General features: G+C 49.9%; 1 protein-coding gene across 1 annotated transcript in view; it reads right to left on the bottom strand.

Moving 5' to 3' along the window:
• WSCD2 (WSC domain containing 2) overlaps positions 1–20,428 on the bottom strand; it is a 43,195-nt gene that overhangs the window by 6,594 nt on the left and 16,173 nt on the right. The window contains exons 4-7 of the mRNA XM_057746426.1: positions 9,871–9,992; positions 6,533–6,707; positions 1,835–1,999; positions 26–226 (exon numbers count right to left, since the gene is read on the bottom strand). Of these exons, the coding sequence (XP_057602409.1) occupies positions 26–226; positions 1,835–1,999; positions 6,533–6,707; positions 9,871–9,992 (663 nt within the window). The remainder of the gene's footprint in view (positions 1–25; positions 227–1,834; positions 2,000–6,532; positions 6,708–9,870; positions 9,993–20,428) is intronic.

Genomic DNA, 20,428 nt, shown 5'->3' with positions numbered 1-20,428 from the left:
CCCGGCCCCCACTCCCGAGCAGTACCTTTGCCCTTCCAGTGGGCGTGGGCAGCGAAGCCGATGTGTCCGCCATACTTGCGGTTGAACTCTGCCATGAGGGCCTTGTAGGGGTTGCGGATGAGCAGGATGGCTGCGTCGAAGGCCTCGATCTCCTTCTGGCCGCTCTCGTGTGTCTTGATGCAGATGGTCCTCCCGCTGCGCCAGTGGTCCCGCTCACCTTTAAACCCTTCCCACAACCAGGGGGCAGGGAACATGGCAGTGAGCTGGGGGAGACAAAAGGTTCCCCCACCCCCTCCTGGACCACTTCAGTAATCCTCAGACATTCATTTGCCCACTCACTCATTTACTTACATGTTTATCGATCACCTACTATGTGCCAGGCACTGTGCCAGGAGCTGGGGAGAAAATGATTTGCAAAAACATCCATGGGTCTCAGGTTTTGAGAGCCAGATTATTCAAATAGCGACACAAATGAGTGCAAAGTCACTGACGTGGTTAGAGCCACAGAATAGGAGTATTCATGCCTAGGTGCCATGAGAGGGGCCTGAGAGTGATGTGTTGGGGGATTCCTCTTTGGGTGGAGTCTCCATCTGCACCCCACAGATGCTGGGCACGGCCGTATGACTTGCTTCGGCCAATGGATTGAGGGTGGACCTGGGTCTCTGCCAAAGTCTCAAGGTGCCTCACATTTCTGTTCTCTCCTGTTCCTGCTGTCGCTGTGAGAGGGGCATGCCCTGGAAGCCTGTTGGTCCCAGATGGTGAGAGACCCATGGAACAGACATGGGTCCAACCTGCAGTCTGGAGGTGAGTAGCCCAGCCAGCCCAGCCAAGATCACTGACCTAGTCAGGCAGCATCCAGAAAGGCTTCCTGGGGGAAGAGGTGCTTAGGCTGAGAACTGAAGGATAAGGAAGAATGTACCATCCCAATTGAGGAAGGAAAGGTAGTGGGAACAGCAGGTGCAAAGGTCCTGTGGTGGATGGGAAGAAATGTGTTGCACATGACTGACTGGTACAGGAGAGCAGAGGGTAAGAGGGGAGCATGAGGCCAGAGAGGGTTGTGATGAAAAGTTTAATTGTGGACCAGAAAGACAACACAGACCTTAAAAGGATTTAAGCCAAATAAAGGAGGTTCTGGGTAGCTGGAGGATGCTTCTATAGCACCAACTCCATGCCGGACACTGCTCTGAGCCCTTTCCATGTAGTCGACAACTAGATCCTTTCAATAATCCTCTGCAGGATTTGATAGATGAGAAAACTGAGTCCCAGAGAGATCAAATAACTTGCTCAAGTTACAAAGCTAGCAAGAGGCAGAGCTAAGGTTCAAACACAAGCCATCCTACTGCTTTGGACTGTGGTCTTCACCTTCTCGGCCTCCCATGCCCATGGGAGTTAAGGCATTTGGATGATCTCTTCAATGTCAGTTAGAATGCTAATGTACTAGGCCTTCAAGATACTGGCTGTGTTTCCAACTCAATAAGTGATCTGGGACATCGTGTCATCTCTTTGGGCTTCAGTTGCCTGCATGAGGTGCCCAGTATACAGTACGTGCTCAAGGAATGACTTAAATGGAGGAAAGGTTCCAGGCACATAGTAGGTGCTTGATAATGTCTGCTGTTGGATGGAAGCAGGTGAGGTACCCAGGACATGGTACTCAGAAAATGTTTGTGGGATGTAAGTGAAGGAAAGGTACTAAGCATATAGTAGGTCTCGATAAACATGGCCGGGTGAGCTGAGCAGCACATAGTAGGTGCTCAGGAAGGGGTATTCCCATCCCCTCCCAGGGGATCTTTCCCAAACTCCTGCCCCTGTTCTCCATTCCCCTCTGCCTCCTCACCTTTGTTGTAGAGAGAACCATCGAAGTAATAGCTGCCAGTGTAGAAGCCTGTGGCCAGCTCGATGAGGTGGCGTGCCCACGTGTTGCCGGCACCCGGGAAGCTGGCCAGAGCGATGAGCTGCTTGGACTTGGCTGGGAGGAACCTTCTGTCCATGCAGCGGTTGTCTGCAAAGGGCAGGGCACAGACAGGGCTCAGTGGCAGAGGCAGACCAGAGGAGCCTGTCCAGAGGGGACCAGGGTGTGGGTCCCATCCCTGCCACTTCCCAGCTGTGCGATCCAGTGCTTTCTGGGCCTGTTTCCTCATCTGGAAATGGGAAAATGGTTATATGAGATAATGTATGAAAAAGGATGAGTACATGGTATGGACTAGATAAAAGTCAGCCAGGGGCTTCCTAGGTGGCGCAGTGGTTAAGAATCCACCTGCCAATGCAGGGGACACGGGTTCGATCCCTGCTCCAGGAAGATCCCACATGCCGCGGAGCAACTAAGCCCATGCGCCATAGCTATTGAGCCTGCGCTTTAGAGCCCATGAGCCACAATTATGGAGCCCATGTGCTGCAACTACTGAAGCCCATGCGTCCAGAGCCTGTGCTCCACAACAAGAGAAGCCACGGCAATGAGGAGCCCGCGCACCACAACGAAGAGCAGCCCTCACTCACCACAACTAAAGAAAGCCCGCGCACAGCAAAAAAGACCCAACACAGCCAATAAAACAAATAAATAAATAAATTTATTAAAAAAAAAAAAGTCAGCCAGGAGGATGAGCCTTCCCTCCAGCCTCAGTTCCCTACCCCGCCGGCACAGTGCGTCTCATCACCCCCACACTTTCCTCCAGATTAAAACTCACAAATGCCGTCCATCTGCATGGGACCCAGTCCAAGGTTTTTATCTTGACCTTCAAGTCCTGTGTGACCTGGCCCTTGCATCCTCTCAGGCTCATGCCATCCACTCGCTCTCCCCTCCAACCAACCCACCTCCTCCAACTTGCCAGCCACATGGTCCTTTCACTGCCTCATCTGTGCTCTGCTCCTTCCTGACTCAGCAGCTTCAGATGTGCTGGTCCCTCAGCCTTCACTGCCTCCTACCTGCCTCTGACTGCTTCTTATCCTGCTCTCTGCTGAACTGGACCGACCGACCTTCCTTCCTTCCTTCCTTCTCTCCTCCCTCCCTCCCTTCTTTCTCTGACTCCCTGGGCTATCATTAGTGTACTATGTCCACCTCCTTCATATTACTTTCTGCCACTGTAATTCAAGCAATTATTTGTTTAGTCAGAAATCCTGCCCATATTGTCCTTTTCTGATTCCCTGGCACTTTCCATACTATCTGGCGTCCACCCAACCACCCATCTACCTATCCATCCATCCATCCATCCACCCCTCCATCCATCCATCCACCCCTCTATCCATCCACCCACCCACCCACGCATCCACCCACGCATCCATCCACCCATCCATCCATCCAGGAAACATTCATTATCCTTACTTGCTTTCTCACAATAGCCCTTCAAGGGAAAAGTCTGAAGCCCTAAATTTACATTCCAATCCTGCCACTTCCTTGCTGGGTAACCTTGGGGAAATGACGGATCTGAATAAACCTGTGTCCTCACCTGTAAAATGGGACTGCTGATAACGATAACATCTTGGGAGTTGTCAGGGGGGTTAGAAGAGAGAATGGGTGCTGTTAACACAGGGCTCACATGCTGTGAGCTCTTAGTATTGATGCTGCTAGCCAGAGACCAGCTCTCTTCCCCCTGCCCTGCACTTTTAATCTGTTTGTTCAGAGGAGAGCAGACTTTGGAAAAAACAAACCAAAAAGCATCTTTATCAAGCCAAGTAGGTGTCTGGGAGTGGTATTCATGGGAACACACTGCAAAAAGGAGCCTAGATGCAAAACTTTTTGGAATGTGGTTATTTTTCATATTTTGACAGGGGTGTGAATTTCATAGGACCCAGTTGGCATTAAATAGTACACTTAAAATTTGTGCATTTCACTTTCTGTAAATGTTACTTCAAAAAATCATAAGTAGATACTGAATATAATTAGAGATATGCAGACTGAAGCGTAATGATGTTTGCAACTTACTTCAAAATGCATCCAAAACTAAAAATTGAGGGATGGAGAAATGGAGAGCTGTGTGATGAAGTAAATAGAACAAAATGTTGACAAATGTAAAATCTGTAGGGTAAGTCTAGCGTCTTCACTGTGTAATTCTTTCCATTTTTTTCCTGCAGGTTTGACTTCTTTTTTTATAATAAAATCTTGGGAGAGAGAAGAACCTGGCCCCTCAGTTTCCCCTGAAAACAGAATTCTGCATTCAAATACTGCCTGGGAGGCGAGGTAAAGGTGGTTATTTCCAGCACTAAAAAGGAAGTCTATTTGGTTCTTAAGCTCCACAAATCAAAACAGATGCTGGAGGCAGTACTGTATATAGTTTTGGAATCAGACAGACCTGGGTTTCGATCCAGGATGTCACAGCCTAGTTGTGTGACACTGAACAAGGCTCTTCACCTCTCTGAGCCTCAGTTTCCTCACCTGTAAAGTGGGGCTAATAAACCTTACAGGATTAGATGGATAATGCATGTGAAGCATTTGCAGTATATGTGGAGAAGCTGAGATAAAGAGTGCAGGTTCAGGACCCAGATTGCCTTCGTCTGAATCCCAACTCTGCTCTGTCCTAGCTGTGTGACTCTGGCCGAGCTACTCAACCTCTCTGTGCCAAATTGCCATATTTGTAAAATGGTAATAATAATAGCACCTATGTCATTGGACTATTGTGAGGATTAGATGAGTTAATTGGGTCTAAAGAGCTCAGACAGTACCTGGCACACAGAAGGCACTCAACAAATGGCAGCCACCGTGGACCAGACTCTTGGTGGCCTCATAAACCACAGGACTCTCAAACCATCCTAGAGAGTAGGGTGTGCAAGTGTGACATGGGAAACTGAGGAGCAGTAATGGCCTGGGGCCAGGCACTGGGAATGTGCAAACCCGTCAATCAGGGGCTAGTGGAGAGGCTCCAGTGTCTGTTCTGTCCACATCAAAGCTGTTCATGGTCACGGGATAACTAAGCTGTGCTTGACTCTTCCCCCAAGCTGGAGTGACACAGTTCTGCACATACTAATCAGCACTTCCTGGAAACTAACGAGCACTCATCCTTCCTCACTGGAGTGTAAATAAAGCCAAGGGCCACACTGGCTAAAGACATTCCTGCTCATTGGGCTCTTGGCAGGATTCAGGTGTCACAGAAGCAGCCGCCGTTGGCCACACCTGGTACCCCCACCAGGCCAAACAGGGGACAGGTTATTGGTGCAAATCAGGTAAAGGTACCCGCCCCTTCCTCTGGGCAGAGGTGCTGCCCTCCACAGTGCACGGCATGACAGGCAGAGCACGGACTGGCTTTCAGGCATCACTTTTCCTCTAGGTCCTGCCTGTGCTGTGCTCAACCTGCCTGACTATACATGGCAGCCTGGTTCCTGGGAGATGAAGAGGAGGTCTAGCCCAGTGGTGTTTCGTTAGCTCTTCAGGCTTCAGAGGGTGCGGGGAGTGTCCTTGGCACCGTGGGCAGAGGTTTCTAGCAAGGGCTTTGGAGTCAGAGACCTGAAAGCAAATCACTCTTGTAGATGTGTGATTATGGCCAGTTCTCAACCCCTCTGAGTCTTGGCTCTCCCATCTGTAAAATGGGGATGATATTGCCCTGATCATAGGCTTGCTGTGGGCTTTCCATCATTGAATGAAATGAGGCTTGGCCTAGGACTGGCACCTCGTAGGTGGACAGTTTTTTCAGATATGGGGTTAATCCTCCACGGGTGTCCTTTGGGCCGAGCATCCCAGCAAGGCATCTTTCCAAGTGCTAGTCACCCTTCATGATGCCCTCCATCAGGAGAAAGGACTTTCATCTACAAATACTATAAACACTGTGACCTCAGGCAAGTCCTTTACCTGTTTTGAGTCTCAATTTCCCTACCTGTAAAAAGTAGGCATAATGACTGTTCCTGCCTCGTAGGAAAGCTGAGGGGAATCAGTGAGAAAATGCAAATGAAGGACTCAACACTGAGTCTTGCACAAAGAAAGTCCCTAAGTGCCGCCACCACCACCACAACCACCACCAACATCACAGTCTGGTACCTCAAGAGATGGAAGAGAAGATAAACTTTAAGTGTGGGTTCCACTAGCAAAGGAAGGAGGGTGAAAGTGGAAAGGATGAGTGAGATGGAGAAAGAAAAGAAAAAGTTACAGGTAAATGTACAGAATCCTAGAATTGGAAGGCTAACAATCTATAGCTTCGTTTTACAGACAGAGAAACTGAGGCCCAGAAAGGGGAAATGACTCACCCAGGGTCATGCCGTGGGTCTGTGTTGGAGACCCGGGTCTCCCACTCCCAGCTCAGATGTCTTCCCATTCAATCTCACTGCCCCCATTACAGGAAGAGCTACCAAGGGGGTCCTCAGTAAGAGGGAGAGAGTTGAAGGTCTTCAGAACCGTTCCCCTTGCCTGGGGCCCTCTCTCCGGTGCCCATTCAGGAACCTTATGCCTGACCACGCTCACCAGCCCTGCCTCTGCCCTCTGCCCTCTGCCCTCTGGCCTGCACAGTTCCCTTGCTCACAGGCTGGCTGGAATGGACTGGCTGGAGCATCTCTGGGAGGGAGGCCACTGGGAGAGCTTCTGGGGGTCTGCTGGATGGGGCCGGGGCCGGCTCACCTTGGACCTGCGTCTGGTACACGATGAAGTAACTGGGGGTTCCGCAGCTCTCAAACTCCTCTGCGCTGCACTTGTGGGCACAGAGCTGTTCGTCCTCTCTCTCGTGGAGGGGAAATCGCGTGGTGGGGAAGCCACAGTGACAGGCGGTGCCCGCAAGGGCCGCCAGCGGGTACTCCTGGGGATGAAGTGGGAGAGGACGGGGGAGAAAGTCACCAAATCCCTGGGCAGCCCAGACTCTGGATGCAGAACAAGATTTGTGTCCCGACCACCGCCTTCTCCATCGCTCTCCCCAGTTCCAGGGTCCCCAGGCTTCATTAGCAAGTTTCTGCCCTATCTGCGTACCCGCTGTACTATTATATTTTTCAGCTCTTTTGAGGTATAATTGACAAGTGAAAAATTGCATCTGTTTAAGGTGTACGACTTGATGGTTCGATAGATGTATTCATTGTGAAATAATTATCACACTCAAGCTCATCAGCACACCCATCACCTCACACAGTCACCATTTTCCTTTTTGTTTTCCTGTACTGTTATTTACTTGTTTCCTTTATGTGTCAAGTCACCTTTGGAAACTCAAATTTCAAAGGCAACTTTGTATCACTCCTGAAAGTAGTACTGGTAGAAAAGTAGCATTTCCATACATTTCCATACTGTAAACCCTAATTCTGTGGAAACAAAACCATGTGATTAAATTCTAACTAGACACTCCGCCTGCCAAGAACTTGAGCCAGGGGTCCACTCCATTTTTCTTGCAAAAGGGAGATCAGTTGAGGGGAGAGAGATGCTAGCACCGAGAAGCAGCTTTCTCCTGGAGGACTTGAAAGAAAACTGAAAAAAAAAAGTTTTTCTCATGGCCGTGTATTATACCAGAGTAAATCCTCCGGGTCTGACAGGGATGTGAAGCCCATGCTTTGGAAGAGCTGTCTGAATCCGTTCTTTTAAGCCAAAGAGGATGTTGATAACCACGTGTACCACAGTCTTTGCTGGGAGAGCTGCTCCTAATTGCTTTAATTGTCCTATGGAAGAGCTAAGTGGGAGCAGGCTGGACCTGAGATGTGGAGGGCAACCGATTGTCCTTGGTCCGATTTGCTTCTGCTCAGACCCGTGGAGCTGACTTCTCCCTGGTAGCTGGTCCAGGAATGATCTGGTAACCAACCAAGGTCACACCTCCGTGGCTGGATCCGGTGAGCTTCGCCACGGTAGGTTTGGTTTCTTTCTCACAGATATTAAGTATGAGCTACAGCACGTAGCCAAAGATCAGAGAGAGCTGATAGGCAGCTGGGTGAGCCTGGGCCGTAACTGATGGTGTTTTCTAGCTGGTGACCTATACTGAAGCCTCCTCTGACACCCTCTGTCTCAGCTCCTCCATCACTTGGCACAAGCAGCTGTGGACCCCTGTCCCCTCAATCCCCTCAATGTTCCTCCTGTGGCCCCCAAGGAGATGAGAAACTAGAAGAGGGAAGTTTGCAGTGCGGCCTTCCTGTCTCCCCGCCGCAACCTGCCCACACGTTTGCTTCCCTCCAGTCCTGTGTACAGTTGGACCCTTTTCCACACTGGTTTGCCCTGTGACCTCACTGTCTCGTGTTTGTCCCCCACCTCCAGCTGATCTGTAGGTTCCACCAGGACCCTCGGGACAGAGGGATGTCCACCTGGAGGGGATGCCATGGGAAGGGGATTCCTTCCCAAGAGAGAAAGCTGGACCAAAAGATGGTCAAACCTTCTTTAATCTTAGGAACACCCCCCCTGACCTTCCAGGATGCCTCTTGGGAGCGGAGCAAACACAAGAAATGCTTGGTGACTTGAAGTTGCCTGACTGCCCTTGAATGGTCCCTGGAAGCCTCTCTGTGGGGTCTCTAGGGAGCTCAGAAATCAAGAGCATAGATTTGGTGTCAGTCCTAGTTCTGCCACTTGCTTGTGCTGTGAGCTTGGGCAAGTAACTTCATCTGTCTGAGCCTTGGTTTTGTCATCTGTAAAATGGGGATGAAAATTCCCACTACCTAGCCTTGTTGTGAGAGGTAAACTGTGTGACCCGTGGGGAGGAGGGCTGCGTGGAGGGGGTGCTCCGTAAATGGCAGTCTCTGTGATGATCCTTTCGGTCTTCCTGAGAGGTGCTTCATGAATTAGGAGCCTTGATGAAAGAAACAGCCAAGCAGGATGACTCAGAGCAGGTGGCGACACTCAGGAATTGGGGTGTGGGCTGAGCACCCAGGAAGAGCTACAAGGCTGGCCCCCAGCAAATGCCAGTGTGATTGAGGATAGATAAAGACCATGTCTTGGGACCTCCCTAGTGCCACAGTGGTTAAGAATCCACCTGCCAATGCGGGGGGCCCAGGTTCAATCCCTGGTCCGGGAAGATCCCACATGCTGTGGAGCAACTACTGAAGCCCGTGTGCCACAACTACTGAAGCCCGTGTGCCTAGAGCCTGTGCTCGAAGACAAGAGAAGCCACCGCAATGAGGAGCCAGTGCACCGCAATGAAGAGTAGCCCCTGCTTGCCGCAACTAGAGAAAGCCTGCGCACAGGAACGAAGACCCAATGCAGCCAGCTAATTAATTAATTAAAAAAATACCATATCTTGTTGACTTTGCCCCCCAAGGACTGAGCACAAGGGCCTGAGCACAAAGGAAGTTCTCCTCAAATACAAGCTGAGTGAATGAATGAGATGGGCAACCACCTTCCTGGGGTGGGGAGGGATGGTTCTCCTTTGGACCCTCGTGTAACTAGCACATCTTGAGTGAAGGAGGGAGCTCCTCGGACATCACTGAATGCCAGTGATGCGCCTAGCTCTGTGCTGGGTCTTGGGGGTGGTCACACAATGTTCCAGGCACAGTCTCTACTCTTGTGGAGTTCCCTGTCTGACTTGGTAGGAAGGATAGACAGTCAGCTATCAAGGATCTCAGGCTGAGAAAGGACCAGCCAGTTGGATCATCCAGTCCAACTGCTATCCAATGTCCCCACTTCCATAAGTCACACCTGTCCTACCTCTGCTTACACACCTCCAGTGATGGGGGACTCACTCTGTCTCAGGGTGGGATTGTCCTTGCCTTTAGCTGGCAATCTACGACTCATGCTTCTAGGCCCAGCTCACATGTCACCCTCATTCCTGAGCAGTCCTCACTATTAGAACAAACACACTTCCTCCGAGGGAAGGAAATGGACCCCGCATAACTCCTACCCTTTAGATCCACATGAAACGGTCACATTTCCCTCCACGACACTGACCACAGTAACGACCTCCCTCTTCCCGGCTGGGCTGCTGCTTCTCTAGCCAAGCATCCTGTTCCTCCAGCTGTTCCACACCACCCTCCCCAGAGTTCTGTGCACAGAACCAGGCTCACCTTCTCTGTGCAAAGGTCCACACACTTGTCCACGGACATGTTGGGCATGGCGGCCGACACAGGCAAGGCCAGGGAGAGGTTGTCAGGTCTGCGGAAGCAGCCTCGGAAGACTGCACTTCCATCTAGAGAGCCAGAGGGAAAAGAAACAGTCAGACGTAGGCTGGGAGAACCACCTTCTGAAAGGAGCACTTATAAATTGAAGCCCAGAGAAGGCGAGTCTTGCCCAAGGTCACACAGCCATAGCAGATACTCCTGAGCTACAAAAATTCAAAGAATGTCCTCAACCATGGTATATCTGTCAACAACCCGGGTCACTGAGATGTTCTCGCTGGGCCCTATAATCCCTTTTGGTCACCATTCCTGCATCTTGCTTTCTCATCCTTGGTGGTGGCAACGTTTCATTTAGGGAAATGATAGACACTATGGAGGATTTTTGTGATCTCATCAGGAGAGGGTTGGGCATTTGAGGATGGAGGGAAACAAAGGGTCCTGGGCTCTCCTTCCCCTCCTTCCAGCACTGGGATGCCCCCCTCCCTCCCATCGTCCTGGGCTTTAGGGAGAAAACCCGGGGCCTCAGGAGTCTCTGCTCCACCCAGCACCACAAGGGACTGATTTGTTGGAGAGGTTCCCTTTAAGATAACCTAATCTGGAAACATCCCAGCTACACAATAGAAAATTTGGAGGACGCTGCTATCTCTTCAATAGAAATCATCCTCAAAACAATACTTAGAGATGTTGTCTTCAGCTGGGTTTACTTGAAGCCGAACCTGAGACAATGTTTTATTGAGGGTGTGCTCTCAGGAGAAGCAGGACAGGGCAGGAGAGGAGCTAAGTAAGCATGTGACCTTGGCTGGGTCCCACCTTCAGCCTGGAGGGTAAACTGCACCACAGAGTTGGTCCCATTTTAAGGAAAGGGGCCAACCTTGGCCCTGTGTTCTCCCCTGTCCAATGTCTGTCAGAGGGGAGGCTGTTGGGCCAAGGGTCATTTTTCAGACAAGGGGGCAGATGTGAGCCACTGGTGGTAAAGAGGATTTGGGTGGGTACCCTTTGCACCCACTACAGATGTATACTAAGATTTATCAGTAAGGATGCTCACTGCAGAATTTATTTAAGTTAACACGTGAAAGACTAAAAATAACCTCAGTGTCCAACAATGAAGTGTTGGACAAATAAAGCACAGAACGACAACACAGTGGAATTCTATGCCCCATCAAAAAATAATGCTGGTAAAGGTTACTTTAGAGAGATGAAGATGTGTTCAAGATAGAATGGTAAATAAAAATTGAGAAGATGAAACTCCACATATAAAATACCAATTGTGAGCACAAATTCTCTCTCAATATAAATCTCTAGAGGGACATATATTAATATGCTAACAACCATGGTTATCTCTGAATAGCAAGTGTGATGGTTAAGTTTTGTATCAACCTGGTGAGGCTATGGTGACCAGTTGTTTGGTCAGACATTGGTCTAGATGTTGCTGTGAAGGTTTTTTGTAGATGGGATTAACATCTACAGTTAGCTGACTTTAAGGAGGCTTAAAAGAGATTTCCCTCTGAAATGTGGGTGGGCTGCAGACAATCAGTTGAAGGGATGAGGAAAAAAAAAAAAAGGATTTTCCAGAAAAGAAGGAATTCAGCCTCTGGATGTCAGGCTTGCCAGCCTCCACAATTGCATGAGCCAATTCCTTAAATAAATCTCTTAATTTATATGTTTCCATATATCCTACTGGTTCTGTTTCTCTGAAGAGCTCTGACAGGATTATAGGCAATTTTTATTTCCATCTTTTTGTAAAAATCTTTTCTAACGTTTTTGACAGTGCATATGTATTTTTTAATGTAACACACGAATGAAAAAAATTAAAAATGGCTTCTGCCAAATGGTCTCATGATGCCCGTTTTAAATTGGGTCCAACTGTTCTCAAATTTGAGTTGTATACACTTTTCTAGAAGCACAGCTTTCACATAAAACGAAGGATGTCGTTGACGCAGTGCATCAAAATTGGGAGCACAAAAGTGGGCGCCTTTTATCGAATACCTACTATGTGTGACCCACTCCTCTGGGAACTTTACAAATGCCATCTCATCTTACCTTCCTGAGAACTCCGCAGGGTCCATAGTAAACTCTCATTTTATGGATGAGAGAGACAGGGCTTAGAGAGGGGAGGTTATATGACAATACGAGAGGACCCACGGTGAGCGAAAACTTACTAAGACTCATCTCAGAAACACAGTTAACCCTTGGGGAAAAGTGAAGCAAGTTGCAAAAGTCACGTATCTCCATCTGTGTCTGTATCTGGGTCTACCTATTGCGTAAACAGCACGCCCCCCTTTTTTAGCATATACATATATATCTGTATTTCAGTGCAGAGAAAAGGATATGAAATTACTCTCTGGGCAGAAGGATGGGTGGGGGGAGCCTAGGAATGAACATTTTAAATCTTAGCTGTCAAAGGCACCCTAGTGATTATCTCTGCCACCTGGCACCCTGTAGCCTGAAGTTGTTCATCGTGGAGGCAGATCGAGCAAGCTGAGAAGACGTCTGCAATTGGGTTAAATGACTGATACCCGGAGCGTGCTGCAGGCTCCTGCCATCCAGCACCACCTCCTCCACTTCCCCACCTCTCACTGCAGGCTGGTGGGACAGGCTGGTGAGAGGGGATAGTGGTGGATGCCGTGGTCCAGGCCTCAGTTTCCCCACATGTAAATGATAGGGAGGAGGTTAGACTATGCAGAGTCTCTTCTGTACAGGACAGCCGTCCATCCCCCAAATGAGGAATCATCACACCCCCAATGGCACTAGTGTCCCGTGGGGGAACACAGGACATTTGTCCATCCCATAGCCCGGAGTGCACGAAAGGAAGCCCCATTTCATCAGTCATCCTGAGGAAGATGTAATGATGCTGTACAAGGTGAGGACGGGGAGGGGAGTCAGGCTTTCCAGCTAAAGATTTACAGCAATGGCATGAGAAGCCAGAAGCAGTGTGGGTGAACCCTCACTTAATCAGAAAATTCAGTTAGCTGGATGCCAACTCAGGTCCCAGGGCAAAGAGACGCTGGCCTTGCTCTCAGAAATAAGGGGACTCCCCTTCTCTCTTTAGACTCTGCCAGTGTTTACTGAGCACCTGTGGATGCCAGGCTCCAAGGTGGGTGCGTTGGATACGTTGAATCTTCGCAGCAGCCACAAACAGTAGCTGTCACGGCTGGCTCAAGCAGGCACTCTGGCTTCCAGGGTCACAAAGCTGTCTAAGGACAGAGTGAGGTCAAAGCCAAGTTGCTCTGTCTCCCAGGTCTATGCTTCTTCCAATAGTAACAATGCTACTCTGATGATTAGATGCTTATAGTCATATCATAATATTGTTGTCATTACAGCTGGGATATGGGTCACGTGCTATCTATCAGCGGGCAACTAGGTTGAACGGGTCACACATGCGGCCTGGTTGAACCCTGGTGGTATAAGGATCCCCGTTTTTTCTGGCTGCACCCCATGGCATGTGGAACTTCCCCGACCAGGGATCAAAGCCATGCCCCCTGCAGTGGAAGTGCAGAGTCTTAACCACTGGACTGCTAGGGAAACCCTAAGGATCCCCATTTTTATAGACGGGGAAACTCAATGCTCAGAGGGCTAAAGTTGCTTGTCACAAGTCACCCAGCTTCTAAGGGACAGAGCTGAGACTGGAATCTAAGTCTGAGATCTTTCCAGTCTTGATGTTCTTATTGAATGCTCTCAGTGTGCCAGCCGCTGTGTAAACACTTGATATACTTGATCCTCCCAGTTCCTACAAGGAAGGTCTCACTCTCCCCATTATACAGAAGGGAAACACAAGCTCAGAGAGGGTAAGTGACTTGCCTAAGGCCACACAGCTGACTAGTAGCAGCATCTGGATTCCAATCTGGGAACATCTGAGCTCTGAGTGCTCACACTCTGGGCTGTCCCTCTTTAAGAAAACACCCTCAGGCCCTGTTTGAGCATTTGCAAAACACTGTGACATATATTCACTCCTCTTTGACCACTAATTATTCACAAAGTCAAGGCTGTCACTCTGAGGTCTCTCGACACTGGAGTCGGATTCCCTTTAAGCATCTAAAAATGCCTAGACCTTGACCCTGAGTCTCCAGAACCATATTCAAGTTGTTAACCTGCCCCTTCCCCACCAGGAGCCTATTCAAGGGACAATCCTATAATCCTCCTGGGTTCCAGCTGGGCCCGGAGCGTCACCATGGGCAGTGGTTTTGGGGTTGAGGCCAAGGGAGCCCTCGTCAGGACTGGGGTGGTCCTGGGTACACTGCAGGGGTGCGAAGCCAACCACCTTTCATCTCCTACGGCGGTTCCTTCCTGGAGCCCCACCCACCACCCTGGGGGGCCTGAGACCCTTCCCAACCCTGGTCTGTGCAGGGGAAGACAGAGTTGTATCAGAAGGGGTTGGGGGTTTGGGGACACGTGTGGGTGTGAGTGCGCCAATGGGGCAGGAGGGGCAGACCGTGAGGGTAGCTTGGGCCCGGTTGTAGCGAGGGTGTTTGGGAGGTGGGACACGTGTGCATACGTAATATGTATGACAGAGGCAGCGTGTGCATCTGGTGTGGGTGTGACTGGGTTTGGGAAGGCATGAGCACAGATCTACCTGTTCCGGTGTGTGGATGATGAGTTCTGAGACTACAAATCTGGCCCTGTGGACCTGGTTCGTCCAAGCGCATTTGGGTCTGTCCATGTGGGAATCTAGGACCCTGCGTGAGCAGGTGTGTCCACCTGCCTGTCTGGTCTCCTGACAGGGGGCATCTGTATGTGACTGTACGCTGGTGCATCGGACCTGTATGGGATGAGTCTTACCAAGAGGAGATATAATCTTGGGTGCTCTCTCTGGGTTGCCTGGCAACCGTGTACCAGAGAGAAGGGCTCCCCTTCTTCTATCAGAAGGCCAGGCTGAGTCTCAGCCAACCTCCTGCTGGACTGGCCTAATGCTACCAGGGGTTGGGCATTTCCCAACAATCTCCTGAACAGCCAGCATCCAGATTAAAAAAAAAAAAAAAAAACGTTTTCCCAGTGCAAGGCCAGTTCATGCTTGAGCCATACGGGACTGCAGAACAGGAGGGACAGGCCCCTCTGCTGGAGTCCAGCCCAGATTGCGTTTCTCCCCAGGATGCCTAGAGCATGGAGACCCTCACACCTGGAGCTCACAGCCAGGTGCACTGCTGGTATTGGTCTAGGTCCTGCGTATCACAGAAAACCTTGCGTATGGGTCTCTGTACAGGAGTGTGTGTGTCTGGAGTGCACCCATGGTGGTCTTTAGAGTCACCTCCTATTAGGGGGTCACCCTTGGATCCTCTTGCAGACATGACCTTGAGTAACTGAGGGCACTGGGACATCACTCGGGGTCCTGTGAGCCCATAGGCTCTTCATCTAGGCCTCTGGCCAAAGGCTCTGCTCTCCTATCACCCCTAGCTGGATGCCTGTCTCTTGGGGCACATCACAAGCATCTCCAGATGGCCTCAAGGGACCCAACTCTGAGCCAGGGGCTCCAGAAGAGGCCACTCAGCCTGGCACCACACCAGAAGGTCATGGCACTTCCCGGGACCAACAGGCTCTGGACGTGCTGCCCTGGTCAAGGAGCAGAAGACCAGTGGCTCAGAGACACGAGTTCTAATCCTGACTTCGCTTCTCCTCCCTGAAAGGCGGTGTCTTCACCTGCCAAGTGGGCAGCTCTCCTCCACACAGTGCACACGGGCAGCTTCACCCTTCCTCGCTGACCCTGGCACCTTTCCTCTCCTTTTGGAGGCTCAGTATTCTCGTGTCTAAAGTGGAGTCACAAACACTGGGTGGATCATTCAGAGATGGACACGAGCGAGACTCGTGAGCAGTGGCAGGGGCAGGCAAAGGTCTGTGAATCTGTCTCCTTAGAGGAAGTGGCATCCCTACCCTGGCATCTTCCCAGGTGATTTTCTCCTGCCTTCCTGGATGCCAGGAAGCCAGACTGCAGGGTGGGAAGGGGAAGGAAGACTCTGTAAGTCCAGCTCTGCTGAGACAGGTATCCCTTTGACATTTAAGCATCTGCTAATGAGTCCCTGACCCTCCCAGCTTAGAAAGCAGAGCTGAGCTGAATGCCTGGAATATTAAGTAAGGTGAGGTTTTCAGAGGCCTTAAAGGGCCAGAGAGGGATCAGAAGCTGCTGCTCTGAGGCTCTCTTTGGTCACGGGGCTGGCGGGGGGAGGGGGATGAGATTTGGGAAATTAGTTAGTTCTAGGTTCTAGGAGCAGTTAAGCTGCTGGATGTGGGGTCTTCCTACAGTCTTGCCCATTCTGCTTTTGGAAGGAAACCACTTGGATTCAGAGAGCTTTTTGATGTCCAGAGGGAAGGCTGGACTCCCAGGGATCTGGGGAACACGTTGGAGGCCACCTCTCTCTGCAGGTTGCTCTCCACAATGGCTTGGTGATTGGAACACAGAATATACACGGTGGCGAAGACATTGAATCCTCCCGCTACCCTCATTTCCTCCGCCTGTAAAATGGGTCACTGGTTCTCCCCACCAGTGGCGAGAGGCTCTCCTGTCTCTTATGTCTGAAAACAAAAGAGAAATGGCCAGCCTGGGTCCCCTGACCTTCCTAACAATCTCCTGTGATACAAAGAATTTCGGACTTCCACAGCAGTAGGTAGATGCCTTCCAGTTTGCAAAAAGCTCTCACGCCCAGCAGAAAGGGCACCGGTTTAAATTCAGACAGGCCTGGGTCAGCAACTTACTTAGCTGTGTGTCCTTGGGCGGGTGTCTTCACTTCCTGAGCCTTGGTTTCCTCATCTGTACATGGGGATCATTATCTCTACCGTGCACGGTTGCGATGGAAGTTGATGCAGTGGCATTTACAGTGCCTGAGACCTACCAGGATTCAGTCAGTGTTTTTTCCTGCTCCTTCTCCATTGCTTGTTTCATGAGAGGTGAAGGGAGGCTAGATCCTAGGTAGGAGACACTATCAGTGCCCCATTAATACACTCCCAGCACTCACCATCCCAGTACAGGCTGCCAGTGACCTACTGTAAACACCTAGGGCGTGTGAGGGACAGACGGCACTCGCTAGGGAGTTTATCTCCTGGGGAGCCACACTCAGCCAATAATGGGTGAACGCTGGGGGAGAAATACTGTAGCTTCCTGCCTCCTCGATGGGACATCTCTGAAGCACACTCTCCACCACTTCCCACAGTTCCCCAGTGGGATTAAGCCTCAGCTGTCCTCAGTAGTGACCTGCTTTGTAAAGGGCTTGTACTGGCTCCTTCCCTTCCTTTCCCTTCCCCACGTCTCCACTCCCTTGGAGGTACATCCTGGGGTCATCATTCAAGTAAACCAAAGCTCACATCCTTGTCTCTGGGGGAACCCAACTGACAATATCTTGGATCCTTGAGCATTCTTAATTCACAAGGGAAATCCTGCATGGAGTTCAGAGCCTCTGCTCTTCACAGGTAGCCTATGAGAATGGCGCCCCCTGGAGTTGTGCAATATGCAGTTGGTGGATAATAGCAGCAACCCTGAGCAGTGTCTTCCTAATGACCAACCCTTGCTGAAGAATAGAAGCAAAGGTAATAACAGCTGTTTACTGTATGTTGTTAGTGCTAAGTGTGTTTCACATACCGCACCTCAGTTAACCCTCACAGCAACTTAAGAGGTAGACCATGTTATTCTCCTGTTTTGCAGGTGGCCACCCTGAGGCGTGACAAGATTTGATCACTTTCCCAGTTCACACAGCTAGTGGGGAGCAGAGTTGGGATTTGACCGCAATCTTATCTGACATCACATCCTAGGTTCCCGCCTCTTTGCTATTCTGCAGGAGGCCTGCCTAATTCCAATGGTTGGGTTCCAGAGACCCCCATGCCAGCCACCTGAATTTCCCAGAAACCCTCTCAGGCCCCACAGTAGGGGTCCAAGGATCACAAAAGCCCGTGCCCCACATTCTGAAAATGTCAGCTCTCCATTGCCAGGCCAGCGGGGATGGTGCATGACCTCGGCAGTTTGGGGTTTTTACTAGCAAGAGACAAGCAGAGCAACTGTTCATCAACTCTCTTTACTGGGGGCAGATGAAGAACAGCCCGGAACCAGCTGCAAGTATCTCTGAAGTCCATCATCTCTTTGTTCTGGGGCTTCACAAAAATGAGATAAATGCCACCAGGCATCAGCGTAAAGGCAGGTGTGAAAGAGTTCTCCTTGGTTTGAAAGAGGCCATCACCCCCTGGGTAATTAGGCCAAGCTCTACTGCATTAAAGATGCTGGTGAGGAGGAAAGGCAGTGAGCTGGGAGCTGTTAATGGCTACCTATAATCAGAGAAAGATTGAATTACACAAAGAGCCTAACTGTCCGAGGAGAATTCAAACCAGCTATTTTTAGGCATCACCAAAGGCTCTTGTGAGCTGTTGGAAATTCAAATAGCTTGAGTTGGGTGCTGCTCTGAGTGAGCTGAGGAATTTTTCATTTCAGGAAGGAGGGTGCATCACCACTACTCCATAACAGGCACTGTGCTTTCTCAGTTTTATCTCACTTGGTGGTGGTAGCAATCTTTCAATGGAGGGATTGTCCCCATTTTACAGATGAGGCACTTGAGGCTCAGACCAAAATCAACACAGCAAGTAAGTAAAAAAACTGGGATGGAAACAATGTCTGCCTGATTTCAAAACCTACATCCATTGCTCCCACAGCCTTCCTGGATTTTGGTTCAGGGAGAAAAGCAAACTACTTCTTCCCCACTATGATGCAGAAGGAGAAAAATTTTCTAGCTATCCTCTCCTTGGCTCCACACAGCAGAAGACCCATATGAATTATAAAATTCAGGCATCCCAGGCATATATCAAGGGAAAGGAGAGGCCTCTAGGCCTGGCAAAGAAGGAAGTAGACATAGTCCATCTATCCAGTATGACTTTCCATGATCATCTGAGGCTCCCCTCAATAGAACTGGTTAAAATGGAGTGTCCGTGAGCATAAGGTACAAGCGCTGCACAAAATTCCCCTTCGAAACTTCAAAGACAAAAAATTGCCAGAACTAACAACAGTACACAAGATTCACTATGTAACTTGTGAATCGTAAGTCAAGGTCTATTTTTTTTTTTTTTTTTAGTGATAACGTAAGCTTCATAATACTTTCACCAAGATAGAAAAGAAAAGAAAAAAAAAAACAAGAGGGAAAAGTGCTGAGTCCTGGGAGAGGCTGGTCTGCAGGCATGGGGTTTTTAGGCAGCGTGAAAGGATGGTCAGCACCATGGACAGCCACCCACGGGACCCACATATTGTGTGTGATTCTGACCAACCCTGCAACACAAATCTTGCAAGAATCTTTCAGGTAAGGGAAATTTCTTGCAGCCTCCTATAAAGCCATAAGATTCTCAACTCACCAGCAGGTCTCTGCCCCTGGGAGGAGAAGCTACACTTGCTGACACATTTAGCAAACTGCTGTGAAAAATGCAATCCAACCAAGAAGGACGTCCATTGCTCGGTTCTTCTGTAACAAGGGCAAAGAGTCCATGTGCCCGGGAGTCTGTGTCAAGAAAGAATAGCAGGGTGCCTTGCAGACATTTGCGCTGCCAACCTTTTAATGCTCTCGCTACTGCAGGAGCATTCCATCACCTCAGAAACACGTAGGCTGGCTCCCTACACAAAGCGAACGCCCCACCGGAGTGGTGTTTGGGTAATAATAAACCTCCCTTGGGTCCTCACAATCATTAAGACTTCCGTGCCACCGCTCAGGGAAACACAATTAGGACACAGTGTTAATACAAACTAGTGGCTCTACAGATGGAATCTGGTTTCCACCTTAACCTGTTTCCTGGAGTGTTTTCTCATTGCTCTCCCTCATGTAGTACATGCTAGTGCCGTGTGCCGGTGGAAAGCCTCCCTTTCTGATTTATTTGTGTATAAATCAGATCTTGGGAATGGGAGGCCAAGGGCGCCACTGAGTCAGAGCAAAGGCACTGGATATTCTGTATTGCGTAGAGTCAGGACGCAGGGCAGAAGGAGAGATCAGGGGTCAGGGAAGAAAAGGAGGTAAGTTAAATCCAAGGAACGCTCCCAAAAGAGAGGCAATGAGATCCAGAATCCAATACAAGAGGTCAAGGTGTCTATAGCACTGCATTGAGTCAGCACCCAAACTCGGAGTCAGAGACCTTGGTTGCAGCCTATGTTCAGTCCCTAAGAAGCACTGGGGCCTTGGAAAAATCATGCTCACCCATCATCTCTAGAAATTACCTCTCGGCTCTTGCACACTCTATCCCCTCTGCCTAGACATCTCCCCCACCCTTTGGCAATTTCTTGAGTCTGGATATCCTCCTCTTTCACACCAGGCAGAATCCTATGCATCTTTCAAGGCTCTGATCAGTCAGCCCTCTTCTGTGGAGCCTCCCCCAGGGCTGTTCGCTTGTGCTCTCTGAGCCTCAGTTTCTAACGCTGTAAAATGAAGCATCGGCAAGGAAAGTGCTTCCAACGGGTCATTCAAAACATAACCTTTGCTGACTCTTTTGCTCACGGCTGAATACATGACTTTGCCTTTCACCTGGAAGTCTCCTCAGAATGAGATGCAGCTCAAATGTTGCTCCT

This window comes from Hippopotamus amphibius, chromosome 8 (assembly GCF_030028045.1).
Source record: "Hippopotamus amphibius kiboko isolate mHipAmp2 chromosome 8, mHipAmp2.hap2, whole genome shotgun sequence".
Classification (NCBI taxonomy): Eukaryota; Metazoa; Chordata; class Mammalia; order Artiodactyla; family Hippopotamidae; genus Hippopotamus; species Hippopotamus amphibius.
The sequence above is the reverse complement of the archived record's forward strand: the minus strand, read 5'-3'. Positions and strand labels throughout refer to the sequence as shown.